This window comes from Eleutherodactylus coqui, chromosome 13 (assembly GCF_035609145.1).
Source record: "Eleutherodactylus coqui strain aEleCoq1 chromosome 13, aEleCoq1.hap1, whole genome shotgun sequence".
Classification (NCBI taxonomy): domain Eukaryota; kingdom Metazoa; phylum Chordata; class Amphibia; order Anura; family Eleutherodactylidae; genus Eleutherodactylus; species Eleutherodactylus coqui.
In genome coordinates this window covers 45,318,627-45,340,661 of record NC_089849.1, presented here as the reverse complement: position 1 = coordinate 45,340,661, position 22,035 = coordinate 45,318,627, and the positions used below count along the sequence as shown (strand labels likewise).

General features: G+C 44.6%; 1 protein-coding gene across 1 annotated transcript; it reads left to right on the top strand.

Annotated features, from left to right (window-relative positions):
• Positions 1-206: 206 nt before the first annotated feature.
• COPZ2 (COPI coat complex subunit zeta 2) lies at positions 207-20,392 on the top strand. Its single transcript, XM_066586444.1, has 8 exons — positions 207-281; positions 2,822-2,890; positions 7,621-7,702; positions 9,810-9,901; positions 11,928-11,983; positions 14,033-14,110; positions 17,184-17,235; positions 19,939-20,392. Exons 1-8 carry the CDS (start codon positions 264-266, stop codon positions 20,032-20,034), a joined length of 543 nt encoding a protein of 180 aa, XP_066442541.1. The 5' UTR covers positions 207-263; the 3' UTR covers positions 20,035-20,392.
• The last annotated feature ends 1,643 nt before the right edge of the window (positions 20,393-22,035 follow it).

Below are 22,035 nucleotides of genomic sequence, written 5' to 3'. Positions count from 1 at the left end.
AGGCCCTGACAGTGACTTGCAAAAATGTTACGTCTTGCGTCAGACGCTTCTGGAAGTTTCGGAGCGCTTGACGTGATGGCGTAAACAGTAATCTGTTACGTCACGGCGTCAGGGAGGGGCGGGGTTAGTGTTACTGGAACTTTCATCATATCTCGTGTTGTACATGAGTAGTAGGTGGGCCAGCGGTGGGCGGGGCTTACTGTTACTGGGCGGGGTTAGAGTTAAAGGGATTTCTAGGACAATCTGCGCTCCTGCCACCGCCCATGGAGGGTTCATTACCGGTACTGGAGGCCTAACGTGTGACGTCGTGTGTGCCTGGGGACGTGTATCGTGACTAGCACTGCTGTGTATCGCGATATCGTGTACAGCTGTTGCCTCTTATCCTTTCCTGCACTTTAACCCTTTAACTAGCAGCCATTTTTCAGGCTGTTATTTTCGGTTTTTTTTCCATCTTCCTCTTTCAGAGCCCTGACCTTTACTGTTTCAGTGCCCCAGCTGTACGAGGGCTGTGCGGGGGGCCAGCTGTATGTTTAGTGGTACTCTTCCATGCGCTGTATAATGTATTGGGAACTTTTAAAACCCTTTTTTGGGAGGAGAGGGGGAGGGGGGCTGCATTGTGGTGTTCGCGATGCGTTTACCGTCAGTGAGTCCGGTTCTGATGTTCTGTGTCTGTATAATAAGATGTTGTTTGCTACTTTAAAAGTTTTAAAACTTTTTAAAATCAAACCAATCTTCTATTCACTTGTCCTATTGGGGGCCCTATAGTATTCTTATTTTTTCTGTTAATGGGGTTGTGTGAGCACTTGCTTTTTTTTTTTTTGTAGGGCAAGCTGTAGTTTTTCTTGCTATCACTTTTGGGTATATACATTCTTTTAAATCACTTTTTATACGATTTTTATTGGAAGAGTGGGCGACCAAATAAAATGCTTCCTTTTTTTTTCTTTGTACAGTGTTCACCACTTTAGATAACATGATATTTGGATAGTTTGGGAATTTTTTTAGACGTAGCAATACCAATTGTTTTATTTTTTTTATTGTTTCTCAGTTATTTTGTGGGGAAAAGGGATTTTTTTTTTTAATTTATCTTAAAAATTATTTTTTACATTATTAGGGCTTATTTACACGAGCGTATATTGGCCACCGTTTTCATGGCCAGCCAAATTACGCTTCCATCTGAGCAGTCCGACCCCCTCACCGGCTCTCTGCTATCCTCCCAGCGGTTTGCAATGGGAGTTTGCCAATCAGTCTCAGTTCTGTCGGCTGCAGCAGTCACATGACTATGCGACCCATCATCATTGGAGATCATCCTCAGGATCAGCAGGGGTCTGCAGCCAGGGACGGACCCCGGCTGTTCAGCTGATTGCTGGGCTAGTGAGCTTATGCACTGAGCTGAGATCTGCCAGAAGCCGACAGCTCCGTTCTCACTGCAGTGGCCACGTTTGATACTACAGGCAAATTTCCATTAACTTTAATGGGAACGTGTGATACCAAGCATGGCTCCTGCAGTGTTAACGGAGACCCCTGCTGATCTACTACTGATGCCCTATCCACAGTGGAATTCCGCACCGTAAGCATTGCGCTATTAGGTTGAATAGAACCTAATAGCTGCGGGGCAACGCGGCGGAAATCTGCCCGTGGGAATTAGCCCTTAGGGTAAATGCCGATGGCTGGGTTGGATTCCGACTGAGACTTTTGCAGCGGGATAGCATATTTTTGCAGGGGGCGACAGTCGCCTAAGTAGTCGCTCAAAAGAGTAATTATGGGCGATTCGTTCTATATAAGCATACCCCCGATAGGGAACAGTAAGATGTTCACACCTGCATTATCATTCCCATCATACAGCAGATGTCACCAGCGGCCAGTAGCCCCCGATAGAACTGCCAGGTTCATTTACTTTGACAAGAATAGTGATGCAGGCAGAACTTTTTTTTTCTCCATTAGATCTGGCATTTCCAATGAAGGCGGCCATATTTTATTGTCTATATAACTGCCCCATCAACAAAAGCTGGAGCTGTTTTACTAGACCAAACTTAGGTCGCCATAGGGTTCTATGCTGATTGGAGTTCCAGTAAGTTGAACTTCAAAGGGATCGGTGGGGTTTGACCTTAATATGGACAGTAAAATACAGCTGCATGAATGTTTCATGAAATTGGGTGTAAAGGTGGTCATATTATACATTTAGATGTGCAACGGCCAAATTCACCAATTTCAGGGGGACCAGCCAATTATCTAATGTGTATGGAGGCCTTCTGACAGCAGATGTCGGGGGAGCTAAGGATTGGGCATTTGAACTTCAGCTTTTTGTTCTCCGGGAGATATGCTGCCACCAGACGTGTCTGGCCGTGGCCTTCTCTACATTCAAAACGCATGCCCAGCCGAGGCTGCCAAGTAGAGTTCTAAATAATTGAGTTGAATGTAGGCACCACTGATCTCCCCTCCATTCAAACGAGGGGAGATAGACCCCCTCTTCTCATGATGGGCAGCAATCCCAGCATTTGGACCCCCAACAATCAGGCTCTTATCCCGTGGATAGGGGATAAGTGTTAAACTTGGCACAACTCCTTTAACACTTGGATGTCCTACAGGGTTGGGCGGATGTGATCGATATGGGCCGGGCCTATACATGAACATCACCTACTACCGCCACCGTCCCGAGATTACCGATCATACATGTATTATCTAGGCATTAAAGTTACCCATTAATAGGGATGACTAATGGGGTCAGTAATACAATCAGGTGGATTGCTTTGGATTACATCACACTGTTTCTCGCAGATCATGGTTTTAAGCAATTCCTCTAAACACATTTTGTCTCCTGCAGGATCCCACCCTGTACACAGTGCGAGCCGTCATCATTTTGGATCAAGATGGCCATCGACTTGTAGCCAAAGTAATACAGCTGTGTGCACTGCATGAGTTTACAATGAGGCACTTACTTGACTAATACCATCTCATGGTTTCTGATGTGATTTGAAGAACTTGAATAAACTAAATCGGTTTGGCGGACTGATGCATGTCTTTGGCACTCTTTTTTTTTGCTTTTGATTAAAGCATACCCACTCTTTCGTGTGACCTTTCAGAATAAGTTGGTGTGTACATGAAGAATAACACTGTTTCTGGCCATTACATGAGGGTCATTCCATGTCAGGTGGACTAATGGTCCCTCCTCGACCACCTTCAATTTTGCGGAAATTGTTACAGAATGTTGTTTATACACCGCCTGTATGAAGTTTGGCAAAGTTTCGGCTTGGTTGAGGCACTAGAGCCATTTGCATAAAAGTCACCCTTCCCTCGCAGAGGTTCTTTTTAAAAGTATCCACGTTTGTGTTGCCACTGTTCTTGATTTAAGCAAGTTAAGGGCGCCCACCCACTGGCGATTTTTTTTTTCCCTGCGAAATTCGCAGCATTTTTTTCTCTGCAGTGGTCTATGGGACTTGTAATGTTAAAATCGCGATCGCGCAAAATCGCAATTTACCGCGAAATCGCGATTTTGCGCGATCGCAATTTTAACATTACAAGTCCCATAGACCCCTGCAGTGAAAAAAAATCGCCAGTGGGTGGGCACCCTAACTCAGTGAAACTTGGATAACCTCTTGTGTAGATTTTGATAAATTTATAGGCAGGGCTCCCTAAGCATTGGTTTGGTGGCTAATAGGAACCTAATTTATTAACAAATAGCTTAAATAAGCTGTAATTTGGCCAGTGAGTAGTGCCAGTGCCTACTAGAGATGAGCGAGCACGCTCAGATAAGTCAGTTACTCGAGCAAGCCTCGCTTTTCTTGAGTAACTGCGTTCTTGTCCGAGTTTGCTCGGGGAGGGGGAGGGGTTTGGGTAGAGGGGGAGAGATCTCTCTCTCCTCGCCCCCCCCCCCCCCCCCGAGCACGCTCGGACAAGAATGCAGTTACTCGAGAAGAGCGAGGCTTGCTCGAGTAACTGACTTATCCGAGTGTGCTTGCTCATCTCTAGTGCCTACCAAAGCATTGTTAAGCTGGCTTATTTTTTGCTTGTATACGTAGGCCCAATGTCCACGGTCAAAATGGAATTATGAAAACTGCGTGGGTGTCATAGGGATGTATTAGACACTTACAGGTAATTAAATACCTGCAGATCTCATTTTACCCTGGGGCGCGGATCGCACATGCGGAAAAACACCCACAGCATGCTCCATTTTGTGCGGGTTTCCCACATGGACGGCTCCCGCAGCTTCTATTGAAGCCTATGGGAGCCATCCTGTCCCGTGGCACACCCGCAGCTGTATTTCTGCTGGAAAGCAGGAGTTTAAAAAAAAAATGTGCACGGTGCATGCAGAGCACATCCGTCAGGCCGGAGAAAGAAGATCCAGCCGCGGTGGAGAGAAGACCCGCAGCGTCCAGAGAGGTAAGTATAATCGATTTTCTGCTCTCATGTCTGTGGGAAAGGAGGGATCCGCTGCGGGATTCCACATGAAGAATCCGTGCGGGCCCGAATTTCCCCGTGGAGATTAGGCCTTACTGTTTTATCCCCCACTGAAAAAAATTTTTTTGCAAATGTTACCATTTTTTAAACACCCGTGACTGAAAAAGACTTCTATTGTATTTTGCTTTATGCCATTAGAAAGAGGTTTTAGGCTGGGGTCACACAGGACCGAAATCCCGCGGAAGGACCGCACGGAAATACCGGAAGATTTCCGCGGGAGAAGTGCAGTTTCAAAATCCGCGTCTGCAGATTTTTGGAGCGGTTTTGCCACCTGCATTTCGCTGGGGTCATCTCTGCCCATATAGAGGAGAGCGGGCATCGCGGGAACGGGGAAAGAATTGACATGCCGCGGCTTTGAATTCCGCACAGCATGTCAATTTCAGCACGGCTTGGCCGCAGCACGTGCACAAGACTTTTGAAGATCTCGTCCACTTTGCTGCTTTATCCTGGGATAAAAAGCCGCGGGCAGAATTTCCATGCAGACTTTTGCACGAAAATTACGCCCGGTGGGATCCCAGCCTTAGGGTGCCTTCACACTAGCAATACAATCGTCCGATGTGAGAGTCAAAACGCAGAATTATGAAACTAACGGGAAGAGTGACTTTTATGCAAATGGGTTTAATGCCTGACCCAAGCGATACACCAAGCTGAAGCTTTGCAGAACTTAATACAGGTGGTATAGGAACATGCTGTAAAAACCTCAGCAAAATTGAAGGTGGTCGAGCAGGGTCCCTCTCCCAAATTAGGCTAGTTGACATGGAATGACCTATGACTTGTATCATACAGTTGTAACCAGCTTTCCCATCTGCAGGTTATGTATCTGATTTTAAGTTTGACACGCTAGGTGTAGACTAGCCGCTGTGATGTCTCCATACATTGCACACAGAGAAGAGGAGATCCTGCTCTCTCATCAATATCTCCTATACAGAGAGGCGGCAGCATGAAGGACATTATGCAGCAGTACTGAGCAGTGTAGATGTGATTTCCGAACTGTATTGAGATAAAACACTACTACTAGAATCTGCAGCCACATCTGTCTGCTTCACTCCTCCTCTCTATTCTATGGGAAGCATGAGACAGCAGTAAGCACAGCCACCACACACACTTCCTTGAATGCATCTTGGCTGCTCTGCTGCTAGAAATGGACTTTACCTGACAATGCATATCAAGTTAAGAGGAAGTGAGACACCTATCAGCCAGCACATTGATGGGATTTTTAGCACAAAAATGTCATTTTAGGTAAATAAAGTGATTTGCATTTTGGCTAGTTATCACATTGGCTATCACATCAAAACAAGTTTGTTGAAAGTCCATTTCAGGCTTCATTCACACAAGCAGGTTTTGTTTTTCAGCCAAAGCCGCATATGGAGCCAAAAAGTATAAAGATCAGAGTTAGGCCGGACTCACATGACTGGCCCGCGGCAGATTCAGGCTGTGAGCCCAGCCAGTGACCCTGCGTACGGCGCATTATTGTATTGCGCATGACCGCTTACACACAGGCAGTCATGCGCAGTACAGCTTTTTTTGGGTTTGTATTTCCTGTGCTGTCACTTAGCAATGATGCGGGTACCCACAGCCAATAGACAATGTAATTGCACATGGGCTGCAGGTATATCCGTGACCATCGAGCACAATGGGCTCTATGGTTGTGGATTCTGCAGTAAAATAGAACATGCTGCCTTTTATTTTCCATGAGCAGATTAGGCAATTCTAATGTGAGCAGAATTGTGTATTGCCATGGATCTTACAATCACGGAATCTACAATTCAAATCCAGTCATGTGAGACTAGCCCTAGGCCGTACTTATATGGTCGATATTCTCGCGCAAGTTTTGTGCATTACATGAAAATGGAACCCACTTTTTATAAAGAGTCTATTTACATGGGTGATTGGAAAAATCACAGCATGTCCTATTTTCGTGCAAATCTTGCAGGAGAATAGTACATGCAAATGGGCAGTACAGCACATGGACAAGGAGTCTGTATGCTGGCCTATGAGAGTTGGCGGCCATCATGGCTGTGAGCTGGCCGCCTATCAGCCTCCATAGTAGAGACACTGTGGTTGCAAAACAGAGAAGTATACATTTTCTCTTTGGACTATGGATTCTGCACCAAAAAATTGCAACACATACGGGCTGACTCACACAAACGTATTTTGGCTGCGTAATATGTTGTATGCAGCAAATGCGCATGTAACGTGTATTGACTTATTTTATGCACCCATAGACTATAATGGTGCACAATATGCACCAAAATAGCACATATTGCGTTATATGCGTTTGTGAAAACAGCAGGCCTGAATGGCCCAATGTAAATTAATGTGGTTTTAGCACTGCGTATTATGCGTGTAAAAAATATGCAGAATAGAATTAAAAGTTATGCCCGAGACTTTTAAGCGCAACTCATATCGGACAGCACTCGGACTTCCCAGTCACACTTAGTGAAAACTAATCCATACGGAGTATATTCAGACACTGTGATGTGCTATACGCATACGATTTAGGTTCTGTTCACATGTGCATTCAAGAACCTCCGTAGAAGTTTTCATCACTTGACAGCAAGAATAGCACAATGTGGTATCTGACGGGTTAATCGAAGCTTCAGGGCTTCAGTAGAAGTCATGACGCTAATGTGAGTCTACATAGAGTATTAACCACTAAAATGATAAGACAACTGTATGGAGTCGAAGTGAAAGGTGACTTGTATAATAATGGACTTGTCTCTATCTGGTTACCTTGAGTCTATTCTGCACGGCACTGACTATATATGAAGGAATGCTACACGCTGGACATAGGATTCTGCAAACTCTACATTATGTGGCACAAGACAAGTGGCCCGTCTCCTCCACCGCTAACCACACACCCCGAAATATTGTGAATTTTCACACACTGGCTTAAACCAGCGTTTCCCAAACTGCAGTCCTTAGGATTCCCCAACATCCCATGATTTGAGTATATCGTATCAAGAGGAGACCTGTGGTAATGTCCGAGGCACTGATTATAATGACATCACCTGTGCAATACCGAGGAGATCCTGAATATATGATCTGTTGGGGGTCTCGAGGACCGGAGTTTGGAAAACATTGGCTTAAACTGTTATAAAATAATTATGTTGCCACTGGATTCTTTGTTTCTTTGATATGTCAGCCTCTCTCTTCTTGTTGTAGTATTATGATTGCACATTCCCATCATTGTCGGAGCAGCAAGAATTTGAAAGCAAGATATTCCACAAGACGCAGAGATCTGAAAGTAAGAGAATAAATGGGTAGAAGACTAAGGACAATCATACAACGCATTACAGCCGAGTTCTTGGGTTGTATCTACTTTTAGAGCTAGGAATTCAACAAAGTAGCCGCCATCAGCGAAGCTGGTGGAAACCCATGTTAGGACAGGGGAATGCATCTCCAGACCGAAAGGAAGGGGGCAGAGCCTTATGCCTCGTTCGGTCCTGTTAGGCATCAATGGTAAACCCAAGAGTCCTTCTAGACCAGCCGATTCTTGTTTGAAAGAGCGAGTGACATCACCGCTTGCTTGTTGGCTCTCAGGCAGTCTGTTTAGACAGGCAGATCCATCGTTGGCTCATTCAAATGAGAATGGTCCAGTCTCTTACATTCGCCATATAAGCAGATGAGAAGGACTGAATGAGCGCTCTTTAATCCGTACAATATGGGAACGAGCCAACGATGATTTGTATGCCTGCATGAAATGAACGAAAAGTGGACAAATCTCATCTGGCGTTCAGTCGTTAGCTCGTGTTTAGACCGAATGATTATCGTTCACTTTTGCTCGTTTTTTTTATGACAATCGTTCTGTCTCAAAGAACCCTAACAGGAATGAATATTGTGACATTAGCCTCTGCCCCAGCCCCTTCCCCTTGGTCCTGTCTTTGGACGAGTTTCCACAGATTGCACAGAAGGTAGACATTTTGTTTAATTCCTGCACAACCCCTTTAACTAAAAAGTGGACGTGCAAATTAAAGAATTAGTACTAGCAGGGGTGCAAAAGTTTACATATTTTAGAAAAGGCCTGATACATGCATTAAAGTGATTGCCCAAAATTAGGGCAAAAGTGTTTTTTTTTCTAGAAACAGCGCCATTCTTGTTCATGGCCCACATCTTCTATAGCTCACCCCCACTAGGGACCTTTCATACAGGCAGAATTAGCCTGCAAAATGCACCACAAGCCAAGGTACATTCTGCACCAAAATTTGCAGGCTACCTGTGAATTTTGATGCAGAGTAGAAAAATGACTCAAATCTGCCTGCAATTCTGCAAAATCTGCAGTTAGATTTTGATATGCAACTCTGCAGCTCTGTGTCTTGCAGTGCATCCTTGCAAAATAATTCAAAAGGAGCCTTAAAGTCCCCTCGTCATGTGCTATATGACCACAGAGTCTAATGGATCTAGATATGTTTTTGTTCAGCCTGTTCTTGGAACAGGTTGCCACGGGAGGTGGTGAGTTCTCCTTCACTGGAAGTCTTCAAACAAAGGCTGGACAGACATCTGTCTCAGATGATTTAGTGAATCCTGCACTGAGCAGGGGGTTGGACCCGATGACCCTGGAGGCCCCTTCCAACTCTACCAATCTATGAGTCTATGAGCGCCCAGCCATCGGACAGATTAGAATCCTGAAAACCCCTATCACACTGCAACCCACACTGGATAAGCTAAGTATTGCAGACCCAGTTACAGACTCGGATATTGTCAAATACCTTAGACTTTGGGTCTATTCACATGTGGCAGATTTATTCCATTCACTTATCTGAATGGGATTGTTTCTGCCACATCTGCATGGATTTCTGCAAACCGTATACAGAATGGGACGGCTGCAGAAATCTGCCTCATGTGACTTTACCCTTAGTTGCAACTAACTGCAAATTTCCTAAAAAATGCATATTTGTACTTGGAAGAGCCTCCAGGCAAATTCTATTGATGATCACTAAGTGGTGGGTCCCCAGCGATTAACTATTGATAACCTATCTGGAGCATAGGCCATCAATAGAATTTGCCTTGGAAACCTCTTTAAGGCTAGGGAAAGGGCATTTTCCCACCACTTGGGCCCGGTCACACAGTCATATATCCGGGCCATGTGTTGTCTGTCTAATCCCTGGACAGCACACATATTAGATTATTCATGTGGCTGATTTTTTTCCATGGATCAATAAGAAACATATGGACAGTACAGATTATGGGAGAAAACTCATGTAAGAGGCGAGAGAATATACACATAGTACAGGTGCTCCCCGGAGTCAGATCTGAACCCAAGGCTAATCATTGAGCCACCATGATAGGTAGAGAGTTGATTCATTGTGTGTTTTTCTCTACAAGTAATGGCCTCATTTAATGCTGTTTCTAAGGTGAAGTGATACTCGTCGATGGTGTGACTGCACTCTGCCAGCGATCATCTGATGTTATGTGTTACATAATTGGAGGGCCTGACGAGAATGAAGTAAGTAGCACATATGGACACAACCAAAAATACTAGTTAGTTTATAGAACAGAACATCAGTCATGTTGTCAAAAGTGTTGAAGAATTATCAGGAATAAAGAATCCCATTTTACTATTATTTATGACTTGTGCTCCCTGTGCACCACTTCCTCTCATATGAGCAAGATCCTCTTACCCCTACTTCCTCAGCCCCCCTATGAGCCAAATCGTTCCTTCCCCAATCCTACTGTGGGCCAGATCACTCCTTCCCCAATCCTACTGTGTGCCAGATCACTCCTTCCCCAATCCTGTTTGCCAGATCACTCCTTCCAAAATCATAATGTGTGCCAGATCATTCCTTCCCCAATCTTACTGTGAGCCAGATCGCTCCTTCCCCAAGCCTGTTTGCCAGATCACTCCTTCCCCAAGCTTGTTTGCCAGATCACTTCTTCCAAAATCATGATGTGTGCCAGATCACTCCTTCCCCAATCTTACTGTGTGCCAGATCACTCCTTCCCCAATCTTACTGTGTGCCAGATCACTCCTTCCCCAATCTTACTGTGTGCCAGATCACTCCTTCCCCAATCTTACTGTGTGCCAGATCACTCCTTCCCCAATCTTACTGTGTGCCAGATCACTCCTTCCCCAATCTTACTGTGTGCCAGATCACTCCTTCCCCAATCTTACTGTGTCCCAGATCACTCCTTCCCCAATTCTACTGTGTGCTAGATCACTCCTTGCCCAATCCTGCTGTGTGCTAGATCACTCCTTGCCCAATCCTACTTTGAGCCAGATCACTCTTTCCCCAATCCTGCTGTGTGCCAGATCACTCCTTCCCCAATCCTGCTGTGTGCCAGATCACTTCTTCCCCAATCCTGCTGTGTGCCAGATCACTCCTTCCCCAATCCCACTGTGTGCCAGATCACTCCTTCCCCAATCCTGCTGTGTGCCAGATCACTCCTTCCCCAATCCCGCTGTGTGCCAGATCACTCCTTCCCCAATCCCGCTGTGTGCCAGATCACTCCTTCCCCAATCCCGCTGTGTGCCAGATCACTCCTTCCCCAATCCCGCTGTGTGCCAGATCACTCCTTCCCAAATCCTGCTGTGTGCCAGATCACCCCTTCCCCAATCCTGCTGTGTGCCAGATCACTCCTTCCCCAATCCTGCTGTGTGCCAGATCACTCCTTCCCCAATCCTGCTGTGTGCCAGATCACTCCTTCCCCAATCTTACTGTGTGCCAGATCACTCCTTCCCCAATCCCGCTGTGTGCCAGATCACTCCTTCCCCAACCATCATTCATGCTACACTCCTACTACTCCTCTTGCTTTCCAGCATGCTAGAGATTTTTCTCCTTGCAATATCCCAGCACTATGCCATCACTTCCTGTGAAGTGAATATCCCTGTACAAATTACCATTATGTTGTACAAGGTGTCAATCTACTTTTCTTATAAAGAACCACTGAATGTTGCTGTTGTAGAACTCATTTTACGGACCCGGCCTAGTAGGATATTTTTCGTTATGGATATCAGTTCCTCGGGGAAATCATGTGCCTACAAACACCTCCACTTTGTCGTTATATAACCCACGTTCAGTGTGAATCATGATATCTGTGTACCAGGCGAGGCATGTGATACCGCCAAATGGAATTTTGCACCCTGGTTGGCAGTTTTTCATTTTCTCATGAGCCCAGTGGGGACAGCTGTTTGTGGTACAGTCATCCGTTATCACCAGGAATCAGAACTGACAACTGTCTGATATACAGAGACAATCAGAAGATAGAAGGATCTATCAATGACAAACGTCCCGCAGCTGCCATGTACTTGGGTAGTCAGGAGCCACATACTGTATGACCCACCCTTTGCACAGCACGTAATGCAATATCACTAGTTATTGTACGTGTGTAGGCTGCCGTGTAATGTAATACGCAGGAAATATTCCTAGCAGTAAGTCATACTCTAATCTCTGCAAAAATTAGTGATGATTCTAGAAACTGATTCTATTTCTATTTAAATGGGTCAATGCAATAATTGTTATATCTGCCCTCAGCTGATGCTTCTCGCTGCACTGACGTGTCTATATGAAAGTCTATGCCATATACTGCGGTGAGTAGAACATATGTGCCCATGTGTTATGTATCACCTTACACACTAGGGGTTGTCCGGGACTTTTACTATTGATGACCTCTACTCAGGATAGGTCATCAATAATCGTCATAAGCCCTATTTTTGGGCGATTCCCACTCGCATACCATGTGTGTGGTCAGTTTTTAAAACATTTTACTATTGGAAACGTGCATTTTTTTTCACAAGTGTGAAAAGCGGATCTAAATCTGAAGCAAATTGTGCATTTTGTTTTGTAAAAAGACCTCGGGCACTCATGAAAATCGCAGTGAAATCGCTTGTAAATGGTCAGTTTTTTACGGACCTACATTGTAGTAGCCTGTGTGAGTCAGCCTTAGGTTTTAGGCCGCCTGCACACAGCGGGTCGGACCCCACATGCGGGATTCCCGCAGCGGACTTTAACCCGGTGCCCGGCCGGTGACCCAAGCATACCTCTCCGCCGTCTTCTCCTCTGCCGCTGATGTGCCGGCGCATATGTGCAGTACAGTGGACAACGCGCCGTCGCTGCGGTGATGACGCGACTGCCGTGACCATTCTGCAATGATGATTGCAGAATGGGCGGCGGGACGGACTGCTACCATTGACTTCAATGGAAGCCAATCGTGCATAGCCCGCATGAAATCACAGCATGCTGCGATTTCTCCCCCGCTAGCGGAAAATCGCAATCGACTTCCACTTGTGGGCAGCAAATTGTGTATTGTCATAGCATGCTATGTGGTGGATTTGCTGTAGAATACAGAGGCTTGGTTCTGGTGCTGTAGTTATTCACTGAGCTGTTTTAGTGTGAACATTCATCTATCTTGCTGCTTTCTGCACAAGCAGATTACAATGGACTGCCTATTAGTACAATATATATCAGTTATTTTTTTATGACCAGGGGGCACCAAAAATATTTTACACAGGGAATTTAGAGGGTGGTATATCCAATTTGTGTGCTATGTATTTCATGGTACCATTATAGCCAATTAGGCTGTTCACATGAGCGATTTTTCATGCGGACCAAAATTCGTTGCGTATCCTATTCTGGTCTATATCGCAGACGAGAGTAGGACATGAAATGTCTACTGCCCCCGCTGCCCGGACAGCGCAGAGACATGTGTATGTGTGCTGTCTGATGTGAGTTGCGCCTGAAAATGTAACCCTTTCCAATCCATTTTGCATTCTGGTTTTCCTAGGGGTCTTACTCTTTTTCTGCTGTTATACAATGGTGCCATCTGCTGGCTAAAGCCAGTACTGCATGAGGTGACACGTTGGATAGCCTCCGACAGCAGAGAGGCTGGCAATATACAGTAAGAGAACCGCGACGGACGTCTTCCAACATTAGAGCTGTACAGCCTTAAATCATAATGTCTTTAGACGTCAGACAGTGGATTAAAGAGGGTTAAGGCCTATTTGAATGGGCCCTAAATATGGCCGTCACTGTCCCTTATTACAAATACCTATAGGTTACTGGGAAACGCTGCAGCATTTTAGAGTAAACCGTTTATAAAGAACTTGGCACATGGAGATTATGACAGCTTTGTCCTGCCCTGCTTGATTTACATGTAAGGCCGGCTTCACAGGGCGTATCTGAGTGCATATCTGCAAACGCAACATTTGTGGGTGCAATACACATTGAATAGAACCCATTAATTTTAACGGGTTTGTTCACAAGTGCATATTTTTCTGCGCATTTCAGTTGAGCAACAAAAAAAAAAACATGGCGTGATTTTCCTTTACGCATTTATGCACTAAAAGTCCCCATAGAAGTCAATGGGGATGTGCAAATGCATGCGCAATACGCAGGAAAAAGAACACATCCTAACCTCATTAGACTAATTAGCCATTTCAATGGCTGGGAGCATCAAGATATTTTTTCATGTGTGCAAATGCCCCTTCCATGCGTGCATAAAAAGTACAGTAAAACACACAGATGCACGCGAAAAAAGCTTTGCAGCGTAAAACTGTTAACGAGGAAGTCCGTCCTGATATTAGGCTGCCTGTGGTTGAGGCAAAAGTCACTCATTTGGCCACATTTTTTCTCATTTACAGGAAACACGTGGACAGGAATTCGCTGCTGGAAAATATGGACACGGTTTTTCTGATACTCGATGAAATAATTGATCAGGGGTAAGATCAGAGTCATTTACTTTTTAGGGCCCACTCTGACAGCTCATGTAATCTCAGCCCATGTGCAGTCCATGTATTTCACACGACCCATAATAGTCTATGAGGTTATTCACATGGCTGATTTTTTTTTTTCACACGCACCATCAAATATCACCGCATGTCCTATTGTCATCCATTTTCATAGATGAGAATAGAACATGCAATGTGCTGGGTTTGTGAAAATCCAATAGCACATGGACACGTGTCTTGCACAGTCTTCAGGGATGTGACACGGACGTGTGAATCATCTTTAAGGAGATTTGAGACATATCAGAAAGTTTTTTTTTTTAGAATAAACCCCATCCACAAATACAATTTCCTTCCACATAATAGCTGCCAAAGTGCTTCACTTTAAAGAGCACCATCAGCGTGCCACCATAAACCACAGTGCCAACAAAGTGACCCCCAATAAACAGTGCCAGTACTGTGCTGCCAATACACAACAGAGAAAGAAAAGCGGCCCCTCACGGGCATTGGCAGCATACTGCTTACCTCTATACATCTATAGAATTAAATGATAGAATTCTGGATGTTTGCAGCAACCACAAGGGGGCACTCACTGTATACATATTTATACAACGTCCAATGACATCAGTAGTAGTAATATAAATACAGTGGCAGCTGTTGGCAAGCTTTATGAGGAACTGATTAGCCTACTACATCTGGAAACAAGGAAATAATATGGAAGATTTGGCAACTATTAGTCAATTGTACAAAAGGCCCATCCTGAAAATTTAAAGGGGTTTTCAAGGATTGAGTGGGGAAAATGGAATAAAATAAAAGACACAGTACTCATCTAGTAAATCCCTCTGCTGGTGCAGTGCTGCCATTTCAATGCTTCCCGCCAGTTTGTTTATTTCGCTGCTGTTATGACTTCCTGTCCACAACATGTGACCACTACAGCCAATCATTAAGGAAGAGTTTGGCTTCAGCAGTCACATACAGACCTCATTGTGGCAGACAAGTAAACTTGACAGCAGTGGGCATCAAAGTGGCAGCACAGGGATTTACCAGGTGAGTACTGGATCTTTTATTATTTCCTGCAATTTTCCCCCTCCCCAGACAAATTTTGCCCTATCCTGAAAACCCCCTTTAAAGAAGTTGTCCAGGACTTTTAATCATGATGTTTCCACAGGATCGGTGGGGGTCCACTTCTTTGGATCCCCGCTGATCAGCTTACCGCTGAGCCTGCTGTCAGTGTGGCACAGCTCCCATTCAATTCGGACAGTGCTATCTGATTCTAGCACTGTCCTAACTGACAGGTGGTCTGAGAGGGGGAATCCATCTCATGAAAGAAAGAGTGGGATGGGGTTCCTGCAAAATACCATACATGTACACCGTATGGATAGCATGAGCTCAGAAACTGATCGCCATTTATTGCTGCAACGGGTGGGATTGGCAAGAACACCAATCCCTAACGTTAACTTCTTACATGCCATGATCAATGTTGATCGCGGCATATAGAAAGTTAACAGAAGGAGATAGCTCCCTCTGTGACATTACAAGCCACGGATTTCAATATAAATGATTAGAGACAATACACTGCTGTACAGAAGTACTGCAGTGTATTATTTGAATTATCATAAGATCACAGGTTCAAGTCCCCTTTAAACTGGCAAGGTGGATTACATTGATGCTCTTGTTGCAGACACATCTCTGATTTACCCCAAGTTGTTAGATGCCAAGTATAAAAGGCTTAAAAGCATAGCACTTATCAGAATGGGAACTTTTAATTTAGTGAGCTATTCCAAGTGCGTGCCTTCATGAATTAGTAAAGTATTGTGATGTAGGGCCGCTCTTATTCTGAACTCCCTCCAGCATTGCTCCATTCACATTCTGAACGGACTGCGAAGAAATCAAAGAGATTATTGTAGAGATATCCTGATCCGCATTAGTATAGTGTGGAAATTCTTCCGATTAGAAAATAAAATTAGAGCAGAGTTTTTGTTTTTGCCATATAACCAGGTCTTATAGCCTTCCGAGCTAGGATTTTATACTTTTGCATCATCAACCGATATAATCTAGATTTAACCGACTGCTGACATTGAGGTCATTGTTATATCCCAAAGTAATGTTTAAAGTATAACTAAACTTTTATAAAACTTTAAATGTGCCATGATGAGATGTCAGAAGTATTGATAAATGAGCAGCTGGCTGAGACCCCCACTTATCACTAAAACCAATGCGCAGAATGAGCGCTGTGCCCATTCAGCTGTCATTGTGAGCAGAGTATGCTTTCTATGGAGGCCTTACACCACACCAAGCAGAGACGGAAACAGACGAATGGGCAGAACACTCAGAAAAAACGTTTCTGCCCCTTCATTTTAGTGATCGTTGGGGACTGATCCACTTTCAGGCCACATAACGAACGAATGTGATGTCACAGGCCTGAGAAGAGGCTGTGGCTCTCATCCAAAAAGCAGACTTTTCGATTCTCTGATCAGTGGTGGACCTCGCCTATTTATTAACCTATCCTAAATTCAATGGCCGCTGCACTACAGACAGAGTTGTCTGCTTCCAGCTCTGTTCGCATTAACAGCGGCCACGGCGAACAGGAGTGCGAACCCCACTGATCAACTATTTTTTTTTTCAACTCTTTCTTATTGTCTTTTCTCCATATTAACAATATAAAACAGTCAAAAATAAAATATCACATAGTGTTGTACAGTACAATTAATTTACATTCTTGCACAAGGGAGAAACAGTTGTTCATATGCTATCCTTATATTCCTATGCGTATTGTGAATAGGCTTAGATAAAGGAAATAAAAGTAAATATTGTGCAGACGGTATTTTCTAGATATTTGTAGTATAAATCAGTTATTAGGTATATATATATATATACACACACCCATGTACATGTACACTCAAAGTTATAATCTCTGATCAACTATGGATGACCCATCCGGAGAACTTGTGTACTTGTATCAGACAATATGAAGATGATAGACATTTGTCTTCCTGCACAGTTAGCTCTGAGTAGGATTGGATGATACGGAATATCCGGGTTTATCATGTTGAATGTTGTCTTTCAGTGTCATTTTGGAGTGTGAATCTCAGCAAGTCGTTCAAAGGCTCAACTTCAAGGTGATAATGGTTGCTGTATGTACTTGGCCGTGTCCACTGTGACGATGTTCCTTGTGTCTTCCCTGGCTATTAGCTACAGTTTAGGCCAGTTTCACACCGGCCACAAAATCACACGATTTTCTCGCGATGCGACAGTGCTACAAATTGCATGTATGTGAAGCCCGTGCTTTCACATGGGTTCCTTCACATTAGCGATGTTTTGTAGGCTGCTACATTGCGAGAAAAAAAATTGCAGGTTGCTGAATATTGCGGCGATTTGCGAGATTTTGTAGCCCATGTTTCCGTATGGAGCCTTCCTTCCTGTTGCATCACATCGAACAAAAATGCGGTTTTACAGGCCTACTGTAAAAGCCCTAAAAATAAGCCCCAGCTACATTAAATATATATCACCTAACAGGCGCTGTCAGGTCCGACTCGTTTCTCCTCTTCAGCTCTGGCAGACTTGCTTGTAGTTTTCAGCAAGCGCTTTCTGGTTTGGAGGTTCAAAATCCCCACCTCTGGGAAGCGCTAACTGATTGCTTCTCGAGTACCACAGCTCAGCCAATCACTGCAGTGCTCGATGAACCAATCATAGCTACTGCATTGAATGGATGTAATTGGTTCATCGAGCGCTGGCTTTGATTGGCTGAGCTGCGGCGCTCGGGAACCAATCACAGCCAGAGCTTCCTGGAGGCAAGGATATTGAATCATTTGCTGAAAACTACAAACAAGTCTGTTGGAGCTGAAGAGGAGACACGGGGCCGAACTGACAATGCCTATTAGGTGATTTTTATTTTATTTTAATGCAGCCAGAGCTTATTTTCGGTATAGGGCTTATATTTCAAGACACCCCCCCCCCAAAAAAAAACAGCAAAAGAGCGCTACAAAGTCAAGCGACTTTGTATTGACACAAAACGGGGATATCGCCACAAGAAAATGCATCAATATCGCACGGAACACAGATGCTATATTGCTGTCACCTTTCAGACGGCCATGAAATCTGCGAGATTTGAGATTCATGTGTTGCAAGACGCATAAATATGAACCCCATTCTTTTAAATGGGATCATATACATGAGCGATTTTTTTTTTCCCCGCATTACAATGCAAGAAAAAAATTGCGGCGTGTCTTTTCTTTGGGCGTTCCCTTGGAATGCATCACCCATTATCTTCAATGGGACAGGAGAACAGCCCACAGCATGCGATGTGCACGCGAGTACGATGGGAGGTTTCCATTTAATACAATAGTTAACACTTGCCGATCCTCCGACACGGCTGAAAGCCGCACCAGAGGATCGCAACCTCACCAAAGTGATGACAGGCGTTTTTTTACAGAAAAAAAGAAAACTCGCTCCCATTGGACATACGTGAAGCCCTATTATAGACTGGCCCTTTAAAAGTATTCTCGGAAAAAAACCAAACTCAAACGCAAGTATGGGGCGATTCAAAATTCTAATATGGGTGACATATTGATCCGCAATATGCTCGGTATTGTACTTTACAACGCATACAGCGATGGGTCCTGTAAACTGCCTGTAGTGAACGCCGATGGACAGTGTAGTAAGTCAATTGGCGCTCGTGTACCTTCATTTCCATTTCTCGATTAGCGCTCATGCAATTGTTCGTTCCCCCATACAGTTTACACTATTGTCAACAGCACATCTGGGTTTACATGAGGATTCAAGATGATGTACGGCCGGTTTCACATCTACATCGGAACCTATGATTGGAGCTTCTGTCGCAGACTCCACTGAAAATAGTGGCAAAAGCCAGGCAAGCAGACCGACCCCATTATGGTCAATGGGGTCCACGCAGCGCTGTGCGGTTCTGTCAAGAGACGGAGCCGTTCAGCCGCAGGGATTCCACCTTCCTGCTCCCCGAATGAAGCAGAAAAGTGGAATCGCCAATGCAGGTGTGAAACCACCCTTAGGCCTCTTTCACACAAGCCATGCGTTTTCACACAAGATGCATTGTGCCAAAAAAATCGTGGCAGCGCTACATTGCCACAATCTAATTCCAAACGAAATTAGCGTTTTCTCGTCCATTCACATGGCGGCATCGCATGAAAAGGACGCTGCAGTGGCGGTATGGCTCTATTTAGCTTAACTAGTTAAGTAGAGCCAGCTGTCTTCTTCAACAACGCTGGAACAGGTAAACTCCCTGCCCTCCCTTTTTTCAGCTCCCATAGAAATCTATGGGAGCTCCCTGAGATTTTAATCAAAAGATAGGACATGGCCTATCTTTTGATGCTGAGAGGAAAAAAATCACAGCTTAAAATCGCTGGCGATTTCCAGTCGCGGCTAAAAATTGCCTTAGTAAATAATTGCATTGGAATCCAATGCTGTACATGGTCGCAGTTTTCCTGCAAGGTTTTCTCTTGGGTAATAGCTGCGAGAAAACACTCGCCTGAGTGAGGCCTTAGTGTGTTAGATTTGCTCTTAGGGGGCCTATATGACTAATTGTCTTTGGTAACTAATTATATATATATATATATATATATATATATATAATATATATATATATATATATATATATATATATATATAATATGACACTTTTATATATGCATATGACCTTCTGGCCAAAATGTTGCTATAATGGCCTGGGAGGAATTTTGCACCTTGAATGCGTTCACATTTCCCTTCTGTGATGAGATCCTGTATTGACCCTGTGATGGTAGAACACAAACTTTCCACATCTCACATTGATGATGGCTTTATTACAGACGGCATCGGAACAAGCATTCGGCTTTGTGCTGTTTGATTACATCACTGGTAGCAATGAGCAGAAAGAATGCCAGCGGAGAGCAGAAACGGAGTGATTGATTGAGGCTTGACCCAGAATGACCACGGGAAGAGTCATGTGACCGTCCACACCTACTACCTGTATAACCTGTATGTATCATATGTAATAACTAACAGAAGCAGAATATGGGGAGATCAGCCATAGCAGCCAATGAGATCCGATTGTCTACTATAAGCAACTTCTCCCGGCTGCACCATGTGTCATAGGTAGTGGACGAGGCTTCTGTTCTCACTGTGTCTAGTGTTGCTCACCATGATCGACCGGGCAATCAAATCGTATCAATTTTTGTAAAATCAGATCGGGTCTTCCCAACCAGATTTTTAGCAAAAACCGACAGAAAATCAGTTTATGAATAAAAGTAAGTGAGCTATGAATGTGTGTTTTCTTCCAAAGTCCATGCAGATGTTATCCTTGGTGGGATTTGAACCTAGAACCTCAGCGCTGAAAGACAATGGTGCTTATAAGCGAGTCACATTCATGGAAAGAAAAAACCGTACGTATGTATGTGAAGCCAAGTTTTATTCCCATTGATTTCAATGTAAGGGTGAAGTCACACGAACGTATATCGGCTCGGTTTTCACGCCGAGCCGATATAGGTTGTCATCCTGTGCAGGGGGGGGGGGGGATGGAAGAGCCAGGAGCAGGAACTGAGCTCCCGCCCCCCTCTCTGCCTCCTCTCCGCCCCTCTGCACTATTTGCAATGGGAAGAGGCGGGGCGGGGCTACGTTCCGAGAATTAGCTCCGCCCCCGTCCCACCTCTCCCCATTGCAAATAGTGCAGAGGGGCGGAGAGGAGGCAGAGAGGGGGGCGGGAGCTCAGTTCTTGCTCCTGGCTCTTCCAGCCTCCCCCCCCCCCTGCACACGAGGACAACGTATATCGGCTCAGCGTGAAAACCGAGCCGATATACGTTCGTGTGACTTCACCCTTAGGGCACGGTCACACGAGCGTAGGCGTATTTACGTTCGCACGAGCGCAACGTATATTCGCCGGAGAGAACGTTTTTTCGCCGATCACGACCAGAGCTAGAAAGCGTATTTTCGTTTGTTCCTACTTTGCAAACTATCTTTTCGGCCATCGAATATGCGTTGGCGCGTATTTCGGTCACATATGTTCCATTTTTTTCTCGGGTTGCCGTTTTTACGCGCCGTAAAATCGCCCATGTGAACGAATACATTCGAAACCATTGCCTCAGATGGTCACGTTTATACGATTGGGTGCAAAAACGCGCCGTTTATGCGCTCGTGTGAACGCACCCTAAGTCAGATTCAGCCGTCTCGATTCATGATTATAATTTTAAAAATCGGATTGATCATTCCTAACCCAATTATTTAAATGATCGCTGAACACTAGCTGTGACCACTGTTCTCTTCATAAAGTTTGGTACTGTTCACATTCAGTTTTGTATCTTTTTTTGAACCCTTTGGCATTACCTGTATTTCTGCACTAATTACTAATAAAATGTGGTCTGATTGTGAAAGTCACAACTATAGACAAGAACAATCTTTTGTCTTTTATTAAGCAAATTGAGTGAAAAACCACAGCGCAGAGAGAAAAAGTAAGTGAACCTCTGTGTTAATCAATTCTCCTACAGCTAAATGGCAAAAAGCATTTTACTTAATGGGTTGTCCTTTTGTAAACTACTGATGGCCTATTAAAGGTCATCAATGGTAATTCGTTGGGTTCAGTCGCTCAAGAGCCCAACTGATCAACTGTTCTCCAACGCCAGCAAGCTTGGACGCTGAGCTGATTTCTGCAGGAAATAAACAGCTCTGTTCTTACTGTAGTGGTCAGCCTTGGTATTGCAGGCCAAGCTCCCATTGAAATAAATGGAAACTTGGTGTACAATGCCAAGCCTGGCCACTACAGTACTAATAGAGCTGTCTGCTTCCTGCCCAAATCAGCTCAGTGCATGAGTGCACTGGGTTGACAAACAGCGGATCAGTGAGAGCCCTGAGTGATGGATCCTCGCTGATCTACTATCGATGACCCATCCTGAGGATAGGACATCAACGCTTTA

Excerpts from the sequence above, each read along its gene's own strand:
- COPZ2 (XM_066586444.1), top strand. Across the intron at positions 9,902-11,927 it reads GAGGGCCTGACGAGAATGAA|CTGATGCTTCTCGCTGCACT; the intron begins GTAAGTAGCACA and ends ATCTGCCCTCAG. Across the intron at positions 11,984-14,032 it reads AGTCTATGCCATATACTGCG|GAAACACGTGGACAGGAATT; the intron begins GTGAGTAGAACA and ends TCTCATTTACAG.